This window comes from Triticum urartu, chromosome 7A, assembly GCF_056163025.1.
Source record: "Triticum urartu cultivar PI428250 chromosome 7A, HENAU_Tu73, whole genome shotgun sequence".
In the NCBI taxonomy this organism is placed as follows: Eukaryota; Viridiplantae; Streptophyta; class Magnoliopsida; order Poales; family Poaceae; genus Triticum; species Triticum urartu.
Window position 1 is genome coordinate 118,987,182 of NC_141879.1, and position 20,591 is coordinate 119,007,772.

General features: G+C 40.9%; 1 protein-coding gene across 2 annotated transcripts; it reads right to left on the reverse strand.

Annotated features, from left to right (window-relative positions):
* Positions 1-368: 368 nt before the first annotated feature.
* Positions 369-20,139, reverse strand: PKL (chromatin remodeling factor CHD3 (PICKLE)). 2 transcript variants are annotated; one of them, XM_087535163.1, is made up of 31 exons: positions 19,921-20,139; positions 16,843-16,977; positions 16,604-16,755; positions 16,358-16,519; positions 15,802-16,019; positions 15,594-15,689; positions 15,374-15,510; positions 15,070-15,285; positions 14,821-14,928; positions 14,201-14,251; positions 13,828-13,927; positions 13,030-13,172; positions 12,844-12,947; positions 12,031-12,169; positions 11,767-11,936; positions 11,621-11,687; positions 11,397-11,522; positions 10,584-10,693; positions 9,789-9,867; positions 7,691-7,876; positions 5,877-6,030; positions 5,676-5,778; positions 5,101-5,175; positions 4,317-4,378; positions 4,174-4,247; positions 2,843-2,973; positions 1,834-1,963; positions 1,608-1,748; positions 1,398-1,518; positions 930-994; positions 369-827 (listed from the first exon to the last, which is right to left on the reverse strand). In XM_087535163.1, exons 1-31 carry the CDS (start codon positions 20,122-20,124, stop codon positions 528-530), a joined length of 4,059 nt encoding a protein of 1,352 aa, XP_087391289.1. In that variant the 5' UTR covers positions 20,125-20,139; the 3' UTR covers positions 369-527. The 2 variants fall into 2 exon arrangements, with proteins under 2 accessions (XP_087391289.1, XP_048541539.2); XM_048685582.2 differs by lacking the exon at positions 19,921-20,139 and adding an exon at positions 19,233-19,750.
* Between the last annotated feature and the right edge of the window lie 452 nt (positions 20,140-20,591).

Consider the following 20,591-nt stretch of genomic DNA (forward strand, 5'->3'; position numbering starts at 1 on the left):
TAACCAAGTTTATAGAGAACATTATTTCTATTTACAATAGCAAATATATAAAATATGGAGCTGTCTTATAATGAATCTAATGATATATGTTTGGTATTCTGGATGTTAATATTTTTCTTCATAAACTTAGTCAAAGTTGGTGAGGTTTGATTTTTCAAAAAATCTAGATGCACTATATGGAACAGATAGAGTATAAGACAGGAGAGAGGGAGCGCGTCTTTGTATTGCTAAAGGTTCTCGAAAAGGATAAGACTTATTTTTCCCTTGCCACAATCCTGCAATCTGAAGAGCGCGAGTAGAGTTGTGCTCTTTGGATTGCGTGCGCAGAGGGATACAGCTTACAACCTGACGAGCAACAGAGTACACCATAAACAACGGTAGCCTCTCAAAGTCTCAATAAAACAACGCAAGCATACGGGACAGGAAAATTTGGTATAGGTAATCATTAGTACTGACTACTGGTAGACTAGAACCAGTTTAGCAACTAAACTGAAGAGGGGGTCCGATACAGTTCTTATCCCTAAACATCAACCATCGATTTCCATTTTGTCCTCCGGCTTTACCGTCGAAGGCCCGACACCGTTCGCCGCCACAACGCCTGCATCTTGTGAAGGCACTTGTGGAGCCTTGGCTTCTTCGACGCTGGCATCTACCACTTGTTCTTTGGGGGTAGCAGCACCGTTCTCTTGGACTCTCAAGACCCGATCAACGTCCTCGCATACTTTCTCAAACTGATGGAGGCTGTTGGCTAGACTCGCAGAGGCTGCCTTGTCACCACAGAACGAATTGAGTGCACGTGGGCCGCTGTCCTCAAGCACACCGCACATCTGCGAGCATAAAGACAACGGTCAGTCAAGGAAACTATACACTTTGAAAGGGGAATAGGCATGTTAGGTCGTTAGCTCGTGAACACTTGCTTCATTAGGTACCTTGTTGTAAAGATGGGAAAGGTGTGCCTGGTCAGTTGAGCCATCAGAAGCCACTTCTTTGGCAGCTGGAAAGAGGGACACACTTAACGAATAAGCAATGGACATTAACTCACGGAATATACAGTAAAATAAAATGGCATCTATTTAAGTATCACCACACACTATAGCTGTAAGGCAACAATAGACAGGGGAACATCCTGAACCAACAGAGGTAAACAGAGTTGAGGAGTTGCCACAAATCCAGTGATGATACAAGGCTAAAAATACGAACACTAGCAAGAGCACCGAACAGTCAAATACAATTTACAAGTCCACCGAGAGAACTACCTATATACTGCTAAGATCCCAGGCTAGTCCAAGAACACAAACCTTACATACAAACCTTAGAATACATGTGATAACTAAAGACAGGTGTGCAAACACAGACATATCTGCATAGATAAGAAAATTAAGAGAAAGATCACTTACAAATTGGTACAAGAGGGGGAAGTTCTCTCAACACTTCACTGATATCTGGAACAGCTGGGCTATGTCCCATAGGAACATTTTGTTCAGTAAGATCATCGGGAACAGGAGTATTTGTTTTTATCTGCAAAACCAAAAGATATGACTTCAATAATTGCTGCACAACAAAGATTAGTCCCAGTGTATGTTTACGACAGAGATCATGCGCCATACCACGGCATATTCAATGTCCAAGCATTTTTCCAGAATATGGTATCTCTTTCTGATAAACTCAACAATCTTTCTCTGGATGTCCCTGTATTGAGATAAGCTCGTTGGGTTCACCTGCACTTCCTGTGTGCTTTCCAGATTTCCCTGGAAAAAGCATGCAATTAAAATAAATCAAATGGCTCACAGCCTTCTGATTTTAGTTAGGAAATTGATGTGTGCGCGCACTAACATTTGCCTCATTGTTTGACTGAGAACTAATCAATTCATTAGCAGAAGGAAGATTAAGCTCCCGTCGAGCAGTTTCAAATAGCCCGTTATCTCTGTCATCTGATATGTATTGCCACCTGGCATACCCGTGCCTAATGAAAGAAAAAACAAAATCAGTACCATATACGCTATATTGTACACCAGCTATGTTTGTGCAAAAAAGAAACAAAAAGAAGATGAATAATGCATTTTTCGTTAATTAAAACAGAAGCAAAGCAGTATGAATGTATTAAAACACACCATTCACTTTGAGGGGCGCAAAATTCATACTTTAATTCTTAATCCAGGAGAAAAAAGAATTACATTCCTATAAGAATTGAGAAAGGAGAAAAAATGCTCTAGTGCAACCAGCTAGGGCTCAAACCCTCTCTCTCTGGGTAGCGTGAAGTTAAGCATGCAAGCCAACTGCACCAATGACTGATTATGTTCTTTACAAGAAAATAATTATACAAGCAAATTGGCCAATTAGTACAAAAATATACCAATGAAGTACTCCCTCTGTAAACTAGTATAAGACATTTTAGACATACAAGTGTCTAAAACGTCTTATACTCCCTTCGTTCCTAAATATTTGTCTTTCTAGATATTTCAACAAGTGACTACATACCGAACAAAATGAGTGAATCTACACTCTAAAATATGTCTACATACATCCGTATGTGGTAGTCCATTTGAAATGTCTAGAAAGACAAATATTTAGGAACGGAGGGAGTATTACTTTACAGAGGTAGTAGTTTTTTTATGGTACGTGTATTACTGCCTTTTGTGCTTGCCATATATACTTTACTTAAAACATTTAAACAAAGCATGAAGTCTGACTGGTGACTTGAGACCTCAGCTGGGTTGAGCTAGGTCTCATAATATTGAGGCAAAATCCATAGTTCTCAGGTCAATTGGCTAGTTACATGAGGCATATAGAATACTGAACAGTACTTATGGTAACAAACAGGACATATAAAATGGATGCATACTTTATTAATGCTTTCAGTAACAGTAGATCATGTTCCCCTTTCCATATTCTTCCACCTGATAAGCCAGTAAATTCATACATCAAGTAGTTGGGGAAGAGTTTTGTAATTTTTCCTTGCTCCATGGCAGCCACCTGGAACCATAAAAACAGCACAATGTTCAATCGCTATCTACGTTATTGACGAGAGAATCATGTATTGAAGTAATATTATTCTCTAAAATCTACAAGGACAAGGGATCTCAGAAATCACACAATTACCTGGCTTGTAAACTAACAATCAAGAACAGTGCCATTTCATAAATACATAACAAGGTAAACTACTGAAATTTCAGTCCAAATATGCAACCTGGTTTATCTGCTAGGCCTGACATGTTTATCCTAAAAAAATGATTTTGATCTTGCATATTAAAAATCTGACAAACAAACTATATGCAATTGTAAGAATTTTTACTTCAGTAGATGACTTTAAAAGAGGGGTTTAGGGCAGGTGCATGCAATTGTAAGCCTTTTAGTGCAGTAGATGACTTTAAAAGAGGGGTTTAGAGCAGTTGCACGAAAATCCAGGTAAAAAAGGGACACTGACAGTTTGACTGGAATATGGTGAGAACCAATTCACCACGGTGAACTGGTGAAGCACGACCCAAGAATCCTAAGAACCATGTTTGTGCTATAACCAATCACAACTCACGGCTTATGAGCTTGGGCAGTCGATAATTTCTTAATTGTTTTTAATGGTTAGATGCCGAATTGCCAATACCAACTGTCACATACATACTACTACAAAATATAGAATATACTCCCTCCGTCCCAAAATAAGTGTCTCAACTTTGTAGTAACTCTAGTGCAAAGCTGTACTAAGGTTGAGACACTTATTTTGGGACGGAGGGAGTAGTTGACAGTCATAATTTGGAACCAGATAACGATAACTGGCTTAGTTGAAATATATGCAACAGAATGTTACCGTTTTCCATAAAAATTGGCTTAATTGCAACCTAAGCAATCAAGTGTGAACACATAAGGATGCAGTATATATTTGGCATTGCCAGTAAAAGCAAGGCATATGTATTTACACTGATGCAATACCTTAAAATATGTGATATCCTGCTGTTTAAACCATATGCAGACCATATTACATTAAATTAATGGGGCTTGCTTAACACCACAGAAATAAAAGCAACTTCATGTTTTATTTATTCATTTGTGACTAAACAGCTTCATTGTTTCAGCCACATACTCCAAAAATAGTCTAGTTTTGGAGTTAAACCCGAACAATACAAGAGAGTGCCCTAAAGTAAAGCTGAGCACATAATGCATGATATTATGAACATATACCTTCTCCTCCACAAGTGATATTTTGGCTAGCCTGACCAATGTCTCATCAGCACGCATTTCCTTCGGCACACCATCTACATTTATGAATATGGGATTAAAAGTAAGCATAAATGAAAATGAAATTGGTACTAAGCGGCATATACCTGCATAGGTTGGTGAGTCATTTGTGTCCTCTACAAGATGGGCCATGACAAGCTCACCATATCTACAAGAACCAATATGGATAGGGTTCATATTACAGAAATAATTAAATGTGAAAACTAGAAAGAGCAAATAAAAAGAGGGAACAAAACTGGCCCAGAATAATTTTTAACATGGAATACTACACCATTTTGCTCACTTTGTGAAATGGCATATGAGGTCTCTCTGATTGCAAGTAATCTTATCCAAGGTTTTTGTAACATAGCTTGCAGAAGGCAAACATCACAACATTCCATAGGAACATTAGAGCAAACATGTCTATGATCAAATTATTAAAAAAATACTTATGCTTTCCAGTACCAACATGATTACAACAAAGAACATCTATGGCCACAGAACTACAGCACAGCTTTCTGTGATGCATGAATCATAATACTAAAGGTACAGAACTATGCATCATCCACGAAAACGGATACTTGAGCTTCAGACACTCATCGAAATTGACATTTCAAGGCTTAAGTTGGTACAAGCATGGTTGTCAGCTGAAGAGAAATCCAGAATCACGAGTCAATATATACTTAAGTAGACAGAAGCCAATTCTTATGTTTATTATCATATTTGTTTAAGATATCCCAGGCAATCCCAATGAACAAGTAAGAAAGAACATTGCTGGTTTAAATAACAGATAATTAGTCCAACTTGTGCTTACAAGAATGCCAATTATATTCTGGCACCTGAACAAATATACTTTGTAATCAATAATACTGAGATAACAGTAGGGCATACCTCTGAATTTCCTCAACACTTTTCCCCTTCAAACGAGGAAGATACTCTTTCCAATCATAGTTCTGAAAACCATACCTGCAAAGTTGAATGGGAAAAATCATTGACCATGAAAAACAACATGGCACACATTAATGTTCTTCTACTAGTACTCCCTCTATAAAGAAATATAAGAACGTTGCAGGTACAAAGATAAAACGGTGTTCTCAAGGCACAAATGAGGATACTTAATCTGGACCAAAAATATACTTCTTTGGGGTACAAAGATAACTGTTAGAACATAACATGGAAGCAGACAACAAACAAAAAACCATGTCATTCAAACATGTGCACAAAAGAAGGATTTAGAACTTTTCCAAGCTTGACGACATAGCATATTTTTTAACATCATTTTTATATAATGATATTCCTCGGTAAGTGGGAGGGGGGAAGGAGGAAAGGGGCTAAAACTTCTAGTTCGATCAGCATGTCACCTAAAGCAATAACAATGCTTGCATGTATGCAGTTATATAGGGTAAAGCAGTGAGTACCTTAACCTAAAGATCACAAGAAAAAAAAAGTACATATTTTGAACTAACCTCATGAGTGTCTGTAGGAATTGTGTTCGTTGAACGTGATTGAATCCATAAACTTTTAAAGCACGCCCTTCACCCTCCATCAAAGGGAATGAATCTACATTACCTGGTGAAGATGTATCGGAGGTAAAGAACAATATTTATAAGTAGCAATAAATAATAGTAAAATGATAACACGGAATATACTGTATATAATTTCATTACGTGAGTTTTTCTTAGAATACTGAGCCTTCCTCCCAGAAACATTTGCTGGTAAACTCGTGTCATTATCCGACACATCATCATCATAGGAGTAATCCTCGTCTTCAGAACTTAACTCGTGCAGGCCAGTAATGTCATCCTCATCAGCAGCAGCCATCTATGTATGATACAAGAAGAAAAGAAGGGCTCATTAGTCTATTTCATTGATTAATATGCATATGCACGATACTACCAATTTATTCAAAATGGCATCCATATAATTTGCAAATTTCTCAATAGGAATTACTAGTTTGTGAGATATCAAGTTTCAACGAAAATGAACAGGTTGGAGGGGGGGGGGGGGGGGGGGGCCTCAGAGACGTTCACAGACAACCAACATCCTCAAAAGTGCAAGAGATCTAAATGATCTAAATCCCCTTCCTCACATGCCAAGGGCGCGTTCGGCAGTCCACCAACTCCTTCAAATTCTAGAATCTGCAGAGCAGCTGTTTGATGGCTCCAAGTATTTTAACTACCGCTCCGGGAGTGGAGCCATGGAGCAGAGGGAAACCGAACGCGGCCCAAATCTAGCGTGTGCTCCTGGGTTAGCCAATGACCAACCACCCCTCCCCTCCCGACATTTCCTCTTCCTCTCTACCAAAATGAGGTTCCCTGTCCAGCCAGCTCCCCCCATCACTGCACTTCTTTGCCGCCGCTGTGCTCACCCGTCACCTAGAAGCCCGCCCGGCCCAGTAAAGCAGTTCAGCCATGCCGACGAGTCATGGGGAGGGAACAGCTGGGAGGAGAGGGGGCCCTGTAGTCAGAGCTGCCTGGTGGCTCTTCCCCGCTGACGCCCTCCCTTTCCACAGGCCTCTTTCAAGGTTCTTTACCCCCGCCGTCACCCACCAGCAGCCGGTGTCGAGTGGCCCCAGTCACCATCATCTTCCCTTGCCATCAGAGCCACCGCCATCATCAATGTGCGCATCAGGGCGGCGGCGTGCTGCTGGCACCGCATGTCTTGGCTGTCCAGCAGTGACGGCTGCGGGACGAGGCAAGGACAGGAGGTCAGGGAAGGAGGGGCAGAAGGTGGGGGACGAGGAAGCATGATGGCCACGCGGGACCAAGACAGCAGAAGCGGTAGATGAGGATGGGTGGCAGCCACTGCTGCTTGTCAGAAGGAGGAACCTGGAGAGGATGATGAGCTGGTGGGGGTGGGCTGAAAGGGGGAAGGGGGAGCAAGGTGCGCTGAGTGAAGGTGGGAGGTGGAAGCTGGTCAGGGTGAAAGGAGGAGAGGGAGATGAGGACGAGCTGGTCAGAGTGGGCATGACCACAAGAAGATGAACAGCGGGATGAGGTGCGGGCCAGAAGAAGGGGAAGTGGTGGTGGTGTTATGACTCGTGACAAATAAAGGGAGACCATAGAAAACGGAGGATATTGGGGTATTTTAGAACAAGGGAAATGGGAGAGAGAACAGAGAAGAAGAAGATTACTTGATCATTTGTCAAGCTTTTGGCATCTATTCAGAAATAAGCAGTTACAAATATAACCGTTGCAAAAACATTGTTTTTCATAGGGTATTGTTAAAATATAGTAATGGAATAGTCTGTTGGAGTGTGAAGATGGAGGGAGAATATTTCCGGACGGACACTCCATATGGAAATATGGAGATGCTCTAGCTGCAATAGCAACTGTCTACTATGTGTTCTACTACATAGAAGCAACACCATAACCTATAAATTTAATAACAATAAAATCTTACATAAATGCAAGGTTTCAGTAAGAATGCGGATCTAAAGAAAAAATAAAAAAGTTAATGAAGACAAGTATAGAAAGGTTACCTGCTTGCGGCTTCTTTTTCCTTTTCCCATAGCAATTTCTTCTACTTCTTGCTCAACGCATCTGTCTTTCAATAATTCTTCCCAATAATTTGCTTTATTGGATGCGGCTTCAGCTTCCGCTTTTTTGCGTGCCTCCTCTTTCGCTGCTAAAGCTTTAGCTTCATCTATGTACTCGAAGTTCGCAACCTGGCACATAGTAACACAAGAGTTAGTGCTTATTAGCAGCATATGCCCCAAAATCAGAACGCTAGTGGAGAAAATGTGAATGAAGCAACGGAAAGAGACATTGTGCACATTATTTACAGAATGCTTTGGAAAGCACTCCCCCGAGTAGACTTTAAAGGCAATGGCAAAACTACCATGCTGATATAATGTTCAGGTATTGTGAATGCATGCCCACTTTTTACAAAAAAAACTTAGGAGGTGTTTGGCAACAGAAATGGTAATGTTAACGTAATCAGATCACAGCGCTTAAGGAGGTGTAATGAACTTTTTGCAAGTTCGTTCGGTTCACGTCCAGGTAAAGGAATTGATTACCATCACTATGCCCTTGCTCCGCCCAGATTTCAAGTGCCGCCAGCCGTCCACGAAATCAAGCGCCGCCGGCTCTGGGATCTTGTGCGCCACCGGCCGCCACCAATCTCAAGAGCCGCCGGCCCTTCCCGAACGTAAGCGCCGCCGGCTGCTCCAATCTCCGCAGGAACTCAAAGGGGATCGGGGAGGCACCGGCGCCGGACTCAAAGGGGATTGGGGAGGCACCGGCGCAGACTCAAAGGGGATTGGGGAGGCACCGGCGCAGACTCAAAGGGGATTGGGGAATCATGCGGGGAGGAGGGGGTCGTAGGCTCGGTACCGCAACATTTTACCGGTGGGGTGTGAGCGGCATCGATCTATAACTGGGGCGGACCTGTTTACGGTGTGGTGTTTCCAAACGCAAGAAACGTTTTTTCCTTTAAGGTGTAAACAGGTGACAGGCAAAAATTTGTGAAACAAACACCTCCTTAATGCATGCCCACTTTTTTAAAAAAAAACTTAATGCATGCCCACTTTATCTCTTGATGGTTTTGACAACCACCAAATTTATTGACTAAACATAAAAACTAATGGTTAATAAAATTTATATGTCACCATTTTCAAGACCGTTTCACCTTACATGGTAAGAAAAACAATAGTCCATCTACTTATCTCACACACCAAGACGCTCAGTGGTTAGATGAATAGTAATACAGTAAGGTGGAGAATTCAAGACAGACAGATGGCAGCTATAGTTCCTTAGGTTGGAAATGAACATATTAGTGCAAAACAGACAAGATATGGTGTGCCATTACCCAATAAGATGACCACATAAGCAAGTAACAAATAAAGATAAGTATATATTGGCCCCTTGAATTCTTCAAAACATCCAGGTTAAGCCTAAACTAACAAACCATCTATTGTGCAGCACTGGACAACATCAGCAACGTAAACAGCATTTGAAGCTGTACTCACTGTGAAGCATCAGGGAGCCATGTCATATTTCAAGGTTGAAATCAGAAAATTTGACGAGTTCAAGGGTAATGTGTACTTTTTCCAGCAGACAATAAAAGTAGAGATTATAGCAAATAATTTGAAGAGATTAATCCAAAGGTGCAAGTTCATTTTGCAGCCCTCAATTTTCTCCATGTTCGGAGAAGACCTCTGACCCAAAACTGCTAGGTATTCACTCTTATTATCCGAACTGTTCGCTTTTCCCCTAGGCTGTTCTATTTGTCGTTTTCACCATGCTAACTGGCACAGCCCTGGCCTCGGCATGCATGACTATGTGATGGGGCATCTTAAGGAACAAGAAGAAGGATAAACGGGACGTTGAATATGGCTACCATGTCAGTGAAACATGTACATGTAGACGCCACATTAACCAAACCATGGTGGTCTTGGTTTTGAGGGTGTTTTGACTGGTTTTAGGATTTGAGTGGCCAAAGCGAATGGTGTTGAAGTTGAGGCCTTGAGGGTGTTTTTTGGGACTTGAAGAATTGAGTCGGGGAAAAAGAACATCCTAATTAAAATGAAGAGGCCCCCTATGCTTTATACTTATAATAATGAGATAACACCTCGGTACCTTGAAACCTTTCAGAAATTCGTCATCTTCTTCATCTTCCAAATATTCTTCCTCGTCGACTTGGTCACGGTCCAATAACCTGTGAAGCCAGTAACAAAGAATTTGTCATCCAATGCAATGCACTCTTACCACATAAAGATATAGTGCAAAATTCCACTAAAACATTTTAAAATAAACGGAGACAATTTTCATATAGGGTTCGCCTGTTTGTATGTTCTCTAAAAAATGTCATGCAGGGTCTGCTTGGCCCCAATTCTGTTGTTTCGCCGTTTAGCACAGATGCTTATGAGATCGTGTGCTGGGGATTTCTGGCCCCGACCCACGTCTCTCACCTGGCAAAGCAAGATTTTTTTTTGGTGCTAACAAACACAATGCTTTGCCAATGGCTCACGTATACTAGCTCTGGATCCAAACGCATCCATGCTTTGCGTAGAGGACGGCTCGAACGAAATAAGTGAGATTACTATAAAAGGAGAAGAAAATAAAGAAATTCAGATGAAACAATGAGACTAAACAAGTGAACAATTTGCTGAATTTCTACTTGTGAAGAGGATGACTCAAAGCATGAATTGGCCCTTTACTACAGCAGTACAGCGCTTGAGTATGAAATTTAGCCAGATTTCCAAACATATTGAACACTATTACAGCATACTCCCTCCGTCGGAAATTACTTGTTGCAGAAATGGATGTATTTAGACATATTTTAATTCTAGATACATCCATTTTTATCCAATTTTGCGGCAAGTAATTTGGGACAGAGGGAGTATTTGTTTTCAAAACAAAGAAAGTGCTTACCTATCTATTGCAGCATCGTCATAATGTATTTGGCGTGACTTTCCAGCTTCATCCTCGTCATCATCAAAAAGTTCTTTTGACCCATACCGGATAATATCATCTAACTCCTCCTGGAAAAGGGAACAGATTGATGATTTTTACTTGGCATTTAAAAACAGATATAACAAGTAAGGCCAGATTTCCGAACATATTGAACACTATCTACAGCATTGATTAACACTTCACAAAGAAACTTAGGTCCATCACGGCATCGCCTGATCACCCACCCCAGCTAACATATAATCTAAGCTACATGCAGAATGATTTTGAAACAAAAACAATTCGAATTTTTACATGCGTCAAGTAGTAACTAATAAGAAATCACACATATCACCACAGTTTCAAATCAGGTAAATCACAAGTGTATGCACCTGGTGTGGCCAAAAAGCAATTAAGTACCATATCTGATACCAGTAGAAGCTAATTGATAGGTGTCGCAAAAACAGTTACTTGGTAAGCATAAAAAAAACACAGGAGACGACATCTAAATGGGCTTGATAATCATCAATTGTAGCAACAGGTGTCAAAGCTTGTAGGCCATGTGAAATGTAACATAAGGCAATGATCGCGATAGGAACCAGGTGCTACATGCACCATAGAGACTTTGATTCTGCATTTCAGTCCATGTCACACCAGTAAGAGAAGATAGCACGTAATTAGTCAATGTGTGATGTCATAGACATGAAGTTGTATCTAAGTAAAACCATAAATGCTCAAAAAAAATGATATTTCTTAACGCCTATGGATCATTAGAATCGCAATCCATGCAGTTACCTGATTGACATTACTAGCCTTTGTGAGTCTCCCAACAACTAAGTGCTCCAGTATCATCTTTTTCTTTGTAAGCTGCATCATTCGCTCCTCAATTGTACCTCGACTAACAAGTCTATATATCATAACCTGCAGGGAAGACGAGATTTAGAAAAAGACTAAGAACCAGCGCGCGCACACACAAAAAGAAACAATTCAATAGGACATAAACAGCTTTGGTCAGATACCTTGCTAGTCTGCCCTAAACGATGGGCTCTTGCCATAGCTTGTAGATCAGCGTGTGGATTCCAGTCACTGTATGTAAATGTAAGATATAGGTTACAGAAGATTTCAGAATATGAACTTTGTTGTTTAAACAAGGAGATCGATTCACCTGTCATAGATAATTACAGTATCAGCCGTTGCCAAATTTATACCCAGGCCACCAGCTCTAGTAGAAAGAAGAAAGCAGAACCTAGTAGAAGTCTTAGCATTGAAGCGATCTATTCGTATCTGCCTTTCAGCGCCACCTATCTTGCCATCAATACGTTCGTAGCTCCATTTCTAAAACATGTGTGATGTTTAAAATAAGGTACATGAGATGAACTAGCGAGCATAATAATTAACAATTGATACAACGGGAAAATAGTTAAAATACCCTGTAGCTTAAATAATCCTCCAGTAAGTCCAACATATGTTGGAACTGTGAATAGATAAGGACTCTATGACCCTGCTCTTTCAGCTTCACCATCATCTTGTCTAATAGTTGCATCTTTCCAGAAGAATCTAAAAGCCTCCTGCAAAATTAAAGGAACAAAAGTTAATGCTATATAGAACATAAATTTCGATCAGTAGATTTACTGAGTGATGGAAGATATCTAGACAAAAGTTAAGTAGTCTAATTAACATAGGAACAAATTGAAAGGAACCTTAGACATATAAATAACATCATATGAGCATTATAGCAGATTATACAGAGGTTTTACTCTAGCTGGAACAAAAGATGACTGTAGACTACCTAAGCAATTGGTAAAATTTGCTCATATTTTTCGCTGGCATATACGTATATTTTTATTTATGACATACTATTGAAAGATAAAGTACAAGTCTATGATAGATTGGACAACTCCAGCGCGTATGTGTTCTCGTGTGAAATGAAAAGATCAGATTAATAGACACCATGTCTAACAGGTATCTGTAAGCACAAAATAAGTGAAATAAAAGGTCAAAGCTCAGACTGTTTGACACTTTTTTTAAGGAAAACCTCTTGGCGCACTTTATTGATGATTAAATAAGATTACATCATTCATTAGATACAAGAACAACAGCAATGCCCAAGAAGTGAACTCAGAGAAGTGCAAAACAAATGGAAAGAACTTCGCCAGGACAGCAGTAAATCTTAAGGAGCAACAACAGAAAATCTGGAGCATAAAGAAAAAAATCAGACTTCAACAAACAAACAACCAAGTACCTTAAACCTTCTTCTGGGCTCGCAGGCTCAGTATCAGGTTCATCCGTCATGAATCCATGGCAACAAAGTTTGCGCAGCTCCATTACGACATTTATAAGGGAAACCTGTAATAAGACAGCAATGAATTGTCAATCCAGAATAGACCGATACAAACCATAAAATGGAAATTAAAATTACAACTATTACATGTCCACCACCACGACGAGATAACACGGCGTAGTTCTTGGTGAGAATTGCCTTGTAGTATTCTTTCTGTTTGCTTGTCAGCTCAACTCGTAAAATCAGCTCCTTTTTTGGAGGAAGTTCCTTCATAACATCTTTCTTGAATCCTGTTTGTACCACATAGGCAACAAGGTTGAAATTACATCCGTTAGAAAAACTCAAACAGAATTTGATTTATATCTTACTTCCAGCAGCTTTACTTTTGAGTTTACCAAACTAATTCTACTCAGGATATACTGCACCTCATGTAACATTTGCAAAACATATGCCACAGTAACAGAAAGAGTGGAAGAACAACCATGCCACATCATTTCAGTATGTAATAGACAGAAATCTGATGATATACCTACTTCTACGTTTCTTTTATATGTATTTATTACTCCCTCCGTTCCATATTAGTTGTTGCTGATTTAGTACAACTTTGTAATAAATCAGCGACAACTAATATGGAACGGAGGGAGTACCATTTTTGTCAGATCCCGCATATTACATGAATATGCAAAGATTATGGATTTTCATGGTATGCATATTACATCAGAATGTGTGCAAAGATCGGCTGAAATTTTGGCGCCACCATTCAGACCATTATAGACTAAACCAAAGAAACATTCTGACTCCAGATATCAATGGCAGTACAACAATCAAGGACAATGAAAAAGGATTAAATAACTAGTGCTAAGTCCAACTCATTTACAGATCATTTAATTGATATGAGTAAAAACCATACGCCCAGCAGAAAGAAACGATCAAATGTATTCATACTCCGAAGAAGGTGTGGCTTCAGCATTCCATGGAGCTTCTCGACTTGCTTGTCTTGGTTGATATCCTTAAACTCCTCTTGGAGATCAGATATACTCCCAAACTACAAATGTAAGTGCCATAACATTACAGGATAGAAGTATAGAACATAACATTAAATGCAATAGGAGATTAAAAGATTGGTCAGCATATGCCAAAAGCTAGGAAAGAGTCTATCATGGACCACAGTAAAATCAAGACATTTTAATATAGGACAGACAGAATGCCTAATGGGCTAGTGTCAAAACAAAATAACAAATTTAGCATGAAAATCTTTAAGTGTTACAAACAACTTTGAAATATAAAATGGAAGTGGCGGAGAATCTGCTAATCTTACAGTTTCACCCTCGAGGAAGTGCATCAGCATGAAAAGCTCATCCAGGTTATTCTGCAGAAGAAGAAAAAAAAGACAGGACAACAAATTCAGATGCACAGGATAAAGTCACAAGAAAACAATAGCATGCATCAAAAAAGTTTTCAAGTGAAAAAAATAGCATGTGCAAACAAACGGGATGAAAAATGAATGTAAATGATGCGCTATAAAATCATGTGTATATGTGAGAACAGTGTCAGGGTTCCTTAGATATTATTCAACACGCAATGTTCTGGTGCCTAACTCATGTTCACAAAACGGATATGTTCAGACAAGTGCATTTATCTTGTTCACATACCGATGTGGTGATATATACAATTAATATCCTATTAGGACACTAAGCCCCTTAGGTATCTTGCTATGGAAGATATATTGACAATGATAAGCACTGGTGAAAGTGTGCATACTCTCAAATAAACAAGGATATAGACCACAGACAATAAACGATCTGAGCTTAAACACCGAGAAACCTCTAGATAAATAGTAATTGCAATTCAACAAGACTGCTAGTAGCCTTGAGCATGAACAAGAAATAGTTTTAAGTGCGGGAATACAGTATGATGGTTTGAATGTAGAGTAGTAACCTGAACCGGGGTCCCCGTTAAGAGAACACGATGTTGAGTATGATAATCTTTAAGTAGACCAAACAACTTTGAATCTTTGTTCTTCAAGCGGTGCCCCTCATCCACAATCTAAGATGCAACATTAGTAATCGGGGACAAGTCAGTAAAAACATCAGAGTACAATCTAAGATGCAACATTAATAATCAGGGACAAGTCAGTAAAAACATCAGAGTGCAAATAGCCTCCACAAAATGAAGAAACAGAATTACCATGCACTCCCATTCTATAGTTTTCAGGACTGCAGAATCCATGTTAATCATCTCATAAGATGTCAAAAGGACATCAAATTTTATTCTTGACTGCTTCTTTTCATCATTAGATGAAGATGATTTATTTTTCTTCAGCTTCTTAGGATTATCTTTGGAATAGTAAAATTCATACTTCTTGATAATGTCACGAGAAGATCCAGATCCAAAATACATAATCTGACAACAATGAGGAGAAAAGTCAGAAAAAAATATATCTGTCTGGAGTATACAAATAATGTATTTCGAATTAGTTCAACCCACGTACAACATTCATTTGAGGTGCCCAAGTTGCAAATTCACGCTCCCAATTTCGCAAGGTTGAGAGAGGGGCAACAACTAGATGGGGACCAAACTTGTCTTCAGACACAGAGGCCAGAAAAGCAATACTTTGTATTGTTTTCCCTGCATTTTTTTTGTCATCAATTTCTGAACATATAAATACAAAAGTTGGTAATACTAGCATCCTTGTTATAAAAGTATCTTACCAAGACCCATCTCATCACCAAGGATGACACGTTTATTAATAGACCATGAATAACGCAGAAAGTTTAACCCTTCAAGCTGATAAGGGTGTAGTTTGCCTTCAATAACCAGAAAATGATTCAAAGAACGAGCATGAAGACATGTCCCATTACATCAATATAGTCAACTAAATAGAAAAATGAGAATAATTCATGTTTAATAGTAGCATACCACCAGTAAGAAACTCGGGGGTCTGTTCAGCATGACGCATCGCACGATCGGCATTCTTACTCTTGTCAGTAGATTTCTTGCGCCTGGACAGAATCTCATTGTAGCGCTCAATCTGAGGTTGAAACACTGAGATGTCAGACTCACTTTCCCATGTGCATTCATCGTATGAAAGTTCCTTCCATTTCACATAGTACTCCCTTTCACCACTAGAGTTTTTTCTGTTCACAAAATACGAAACGATGTTACAAATATCAAGATATCAGTTGAGCTTTGCAAAATGGAAATGCATGGATACATGGGAGGAAGACAAAACGTGACACGTTCGGATTACTGAGACCATCATAAAGATATCACTATGATTGAAGAATGCTATTGTCATTTGAGTATTTGACTCAGGGCAATAACATGATACATTATGGAATAAATGTGATACAGTCCAATGACAGCTTCATATTCTGGTAACTGCCTGATCTCAGGATAAACGCCATAAACAATAACTATGATGACTGAACCTCATTAATGTAAATTTATTAGTTTGTCAGATTAACCCACATACCTGCTAGCAAGGACCCTGTCAACAGTTGTCCATTCAGGCCTAATTGGAACATAGTCATCGTCAGATTTATCCGTCGACTCAAACTGTCTATTGAAGTTATTCAATCTAGTTTTCAACCGAGGGTGTATCTTCGCAGCCTCAAAATATTCATCTTCTGACACCCTGATATATAAAGAAAGTCAACAGTTAAGAGAGGATAGACTGTAGGGAATAATTCTGCATTGAGCAAGGCAGGCAGGTAACTACCAAGTGCAGTGAATGTGTGATAATCCTTTCCATTTTATCAGATATTGCTTGACAGGTTTCTTATTTGATCCAGACTCCGAAGAACTAGTCTCTTCAGAAGCAACCTTCGTTTCGCAATCTAATATCTTCTCCATCTCTGTCAGTGGGCTTACCTGAAAATCACAGACAGCATGCTTTGGTATACCAGCAATATCAATCGTAAGGTGAAAGAAAAATGGGTCAAGAGAGCAAACGCATACACATTCAGGGCAGCTCCACTTATCAGATGTGATATTTAGGCAAGGAACCAGACATTTCCGGTGAAATGCATATGTACATGTTGTACAAGATACAAGATTATCACTTAGCCCACATTTTCGGCAAGCATCTTCTTTCTGCACACAAAAATGAGCCAGCACTGAGTTCAAAATAAATACAGGACAACCAAAACTGGAGAAGAGGATATTAACAAACATGGAATCAAATGAATAATAGGAATCTGGAAAACGGAAGGTGCACAAACGGACATTTGAAACTCCACTATGTAGAGTTGTAGACAAACTACCAAGGCGATTTGAAGTGCCGATTAGTAAATGAGGACAGAAAATAACTATCTCTTCCAGTTATGAAAAACATAGAGCCAAGAGAAACCGCATGGCACAATGATATTAACACAAAATCAAAACTATCACAATCTCCTAAAACAGATAAAACCATGATTATTTATAGCACAGTGAGATCACCCAGGAGATTAACTTTGCACAAATTTCAATCCCATAGTAGTAAAATGCCAGCCAATCTCAATCTAAACTTGAAGGAACAAACCTAGATATGGCATATCTGAAAATGCAGAATAAGGTAAGCAGCGCCATTCCACTCAATTATCATCAGAATTCTACTACTTCAGACAGATGGACACTTGCAATTAAATACACAAATATTTAAATTGGATACTGAAGTATTGTTAGTTCAGTTTCATTCTGTGTTCATATACTTGTCAACCAGGTACTACACATTCAAAGAGTCCAACTACATAGTTTATGTTGCTTCATTCTTTTTTGTCTGCACGCTGTGTCGAGGTACTAGCACATCCTGCCTGGTCATATAATGTAGAAGACATGCTTGGTAATTCTATCTTGATATCTTTTAAAAAAGGATCCAAGCTTCTAACTCTAACTGTGCAACGGTGGCAGCAGGCCATCCACTCTGTCCCCACCTCCGCAAGGAAGGGCACCTCTTCGATGATCATGCTCATGGCTTGGTAGATTTTTACGCAGCGCCACACAGTCATCTTCCGCGGCACACAGCCCAACATCGCTAGCCTACATGACACAGTCCGAGCTGAGGCCAGATCGTGGGTGAAAGCATGAGAATTGGGTCTCATAGCACTACTTACGGCAGTGCCTACTTGTAGGGGGGGTGCGCTGTAAATTTGCCCATTGCCCTTCTTGGGCTTGTACAGAACCTTATTTTTGTAGCAATGCATCAAGACACAAAGTTTTTTGCATTCTCCAAAAAAAAAACTTGTGCTGGACCTATAAAGTAATGGCATGGTGGACAAGCTATACCAAAATGCCAATTAAAAACGCGGCAACTTTGTATTCTGAATCTAAGGAAAGTCGAAATAAACAAAAGACAAATAAATTTTGATCCACATAGAAGACCCCAAGTTAATAGTCTTCTGGTTAGCACTTAGCACATTAACAAGCTTCACAAAATCTTCAGAATATAGAAAACCAGACCTGCCTATTCTATACCAAATATATATCAAGCTATTAACTAACGCTCCCTCCTTCCATTAATACAGGGCCACACTCTCAAATTGGTTTGTCCATAAATACTATGCCATTTCCCGTTCCCAGTGTTTTTTACCTCGTACTCCGATTGTTTTTATTGCCAACAGCCATGCATTAACTACAACAGGGGGAATGAAATCTGGGAAAACCATTAGCCCTGCATGTGCGTTTTTATTAGCTTAGCGAACAAGGGGATTTTGGCGGAAACGAGAAACTTAGTTGCCACAGTTTTCATGTCATAAAACGTACATTAGTGAGTTATTTTCTTTTCCTTGGTATCTGACAATTTGGAAAATGGCCTTGTGTACATGGAAGAAGGGAGAATATATTAACGATGTGAAAGAATGCAGTAAACTTGCACCAAGATGTTAATTGTTAAGAAACGTCTGTGTAGTCCCTTCACTTCCAAGAGTGGTGATCTCTTGTATAGCACCGTGAGAGCCTAGAGCACCAATCCTAAACTACATATCCATCCTATTGCACAATGTCTGCCATGGCACTCTTGGCAACCAAAAAATTTCATACAAAAACCCAAAATCTAGTACTCCACAATTCAGCATCCAAACGGTATCAAGCAAACGAATTATTCTAGCAAAATCATCCCTAAACTCTATGTAGCACCAGTCATTCCTCCCACCTACCTCAGTAACCCTATTCTACACCAGATCCCCAAACCAATTCCTCCCGCCTACCAAGAATTGAGCCATTTTCACAGCCTAACAACTAATTCTCCAACTACTAGTAATCCTAACAGAACAGCATCAATTCCCTACTACCCACAGGCAGCTTCAAAAAAAATCAGCACAAAAATTCGAATTAGGCATGATGCGAAAACGGGCCGTGATCAGCCATACCGCGTCCTCGCGCTCGATCTGCTTGACAGGGGGGTCGCCATCTCGATCCTTCCCCTTCCCGTTCCCGCCGCGCGGCGGGAAGTCGTCGTCGGACTCATCTAGTGTGTAGCGGGGCCGCTTGTCCGACCGAACGCGCAGCCGCTCCACGAGGCTGCTCATCCCGCCGCCGGGACAGAAAAATACACTAAGCGGCGAGGCGGGGGGGAAGCTCCTGTGAAGAGCGCAGCAAGCGCCCTCGCCACGGCGCCGACTCTAGCTCCGCCGCCTCGGAGTGGGCTAGGGTTTGGAGATTGGGATTCGGGGAGGGGCGAGCCCAAAATCGAGCGGAATTTATACCGCCGCGGGGCCTGGGCTGGAGTGCAGCGGGGGGCGCGTGAAAATGGAAGGTGGTGACGTGGGGGCGCTCGGCGCGTTGCTGTGGGCGGGGAGGGGCGGCGCGAGGGCGGCGAGGGGCGAGCGCGCTCTCTCTGACCCACGCGCGCGGAGGGGAGCGGGGGCGGAGGCAGTGGTAACGGCCACTGCCCAGGGAAGAAAGTTCTCGTACTGAACTATACAGGCTTTTTGCAGTGTAGCCCTTCTCCTATGCCTAAATCACCTCACGTTGCTCTAGGGGTTGGGATCCGGCATCCGAGCTGGATCTACGAAAGAAGCCATGGACGGTGGACTTGATTGAAAAGAAAGATCTTACCTGTTGACTATTTTGAAGAGGCGGAGAGCCGGAGGTTAGCGACGACGAGAGGCCGGAGATGGAGAGGGGAGGGGAGCGCCGCGGCGGCATGCCAAAGTACGAGGCAGATCTTACCCGTGGACTATTTTGAAGAGGCGGAGAGCCGGAGGTTAGCGATGACGAGAGGCCGGAGATGGAGAAGCGAGGGGAGCGCCGCAGCGCCATGCCAAGGTATGAGGCGGAGAGGATGCCAATGGGAGACGGCGGCTAGGTTTCAACGCTGGCTTTTATCCCTAGTTATAAAAAAGACGGGCGGGTGAGATTGCCCTGAGGTGAAGATCGGACGGTTGAAATTGCAATGGCCCTGGGAAGCTTCCTACTCCCGCACGAATCAAGATTTGAGATGGATGGTGGACTTGATTGAAATGAAAGATCTGAGCTCTGGACTATTTTGAAAATAAAGATCTGCTTGAAAAAAAGAATGGTTCGCGTCAGTTACCTATTCTAGTTCACCCCAAGCTCGCCGAAGAAGATGGACCTCGCCGGAGAAAATCATAGACCCTCCATCTATCTTAGAGGGAAGCCATGTCCTCACTGGGGGGAGTAGCAAAACCCATTATCCATCTTAGAGGTGGGGGCATGGGATTGCTGGAGGTTTCTCTAGTGATGTGGGCTTAGAGGAATGGTCGGGC

Coding starts and splice junctions, on each gene's coding strand:
- PKL (XM_087535163.1), bottom strand. CDS start 20,124: ATGGCGCTGCGGCGCTCCCCTCGCTTCTCCATCTCCGGCCTCTCGTCA. Junction 11,523..11,620: donor GTTTAGGGCAGACTAGCAAG/GTATCTGACCAA, acceptor TCTTCCCTGCAG/GTTATGATATATAGACTTGT. Junction 2,974..4,173: donor TATCACTTGTGGAGGAGAAG/GTATATGTTCAT, acceptor TTATGGTTCCAG/GTGGCTGCCATGGAGCAAGG.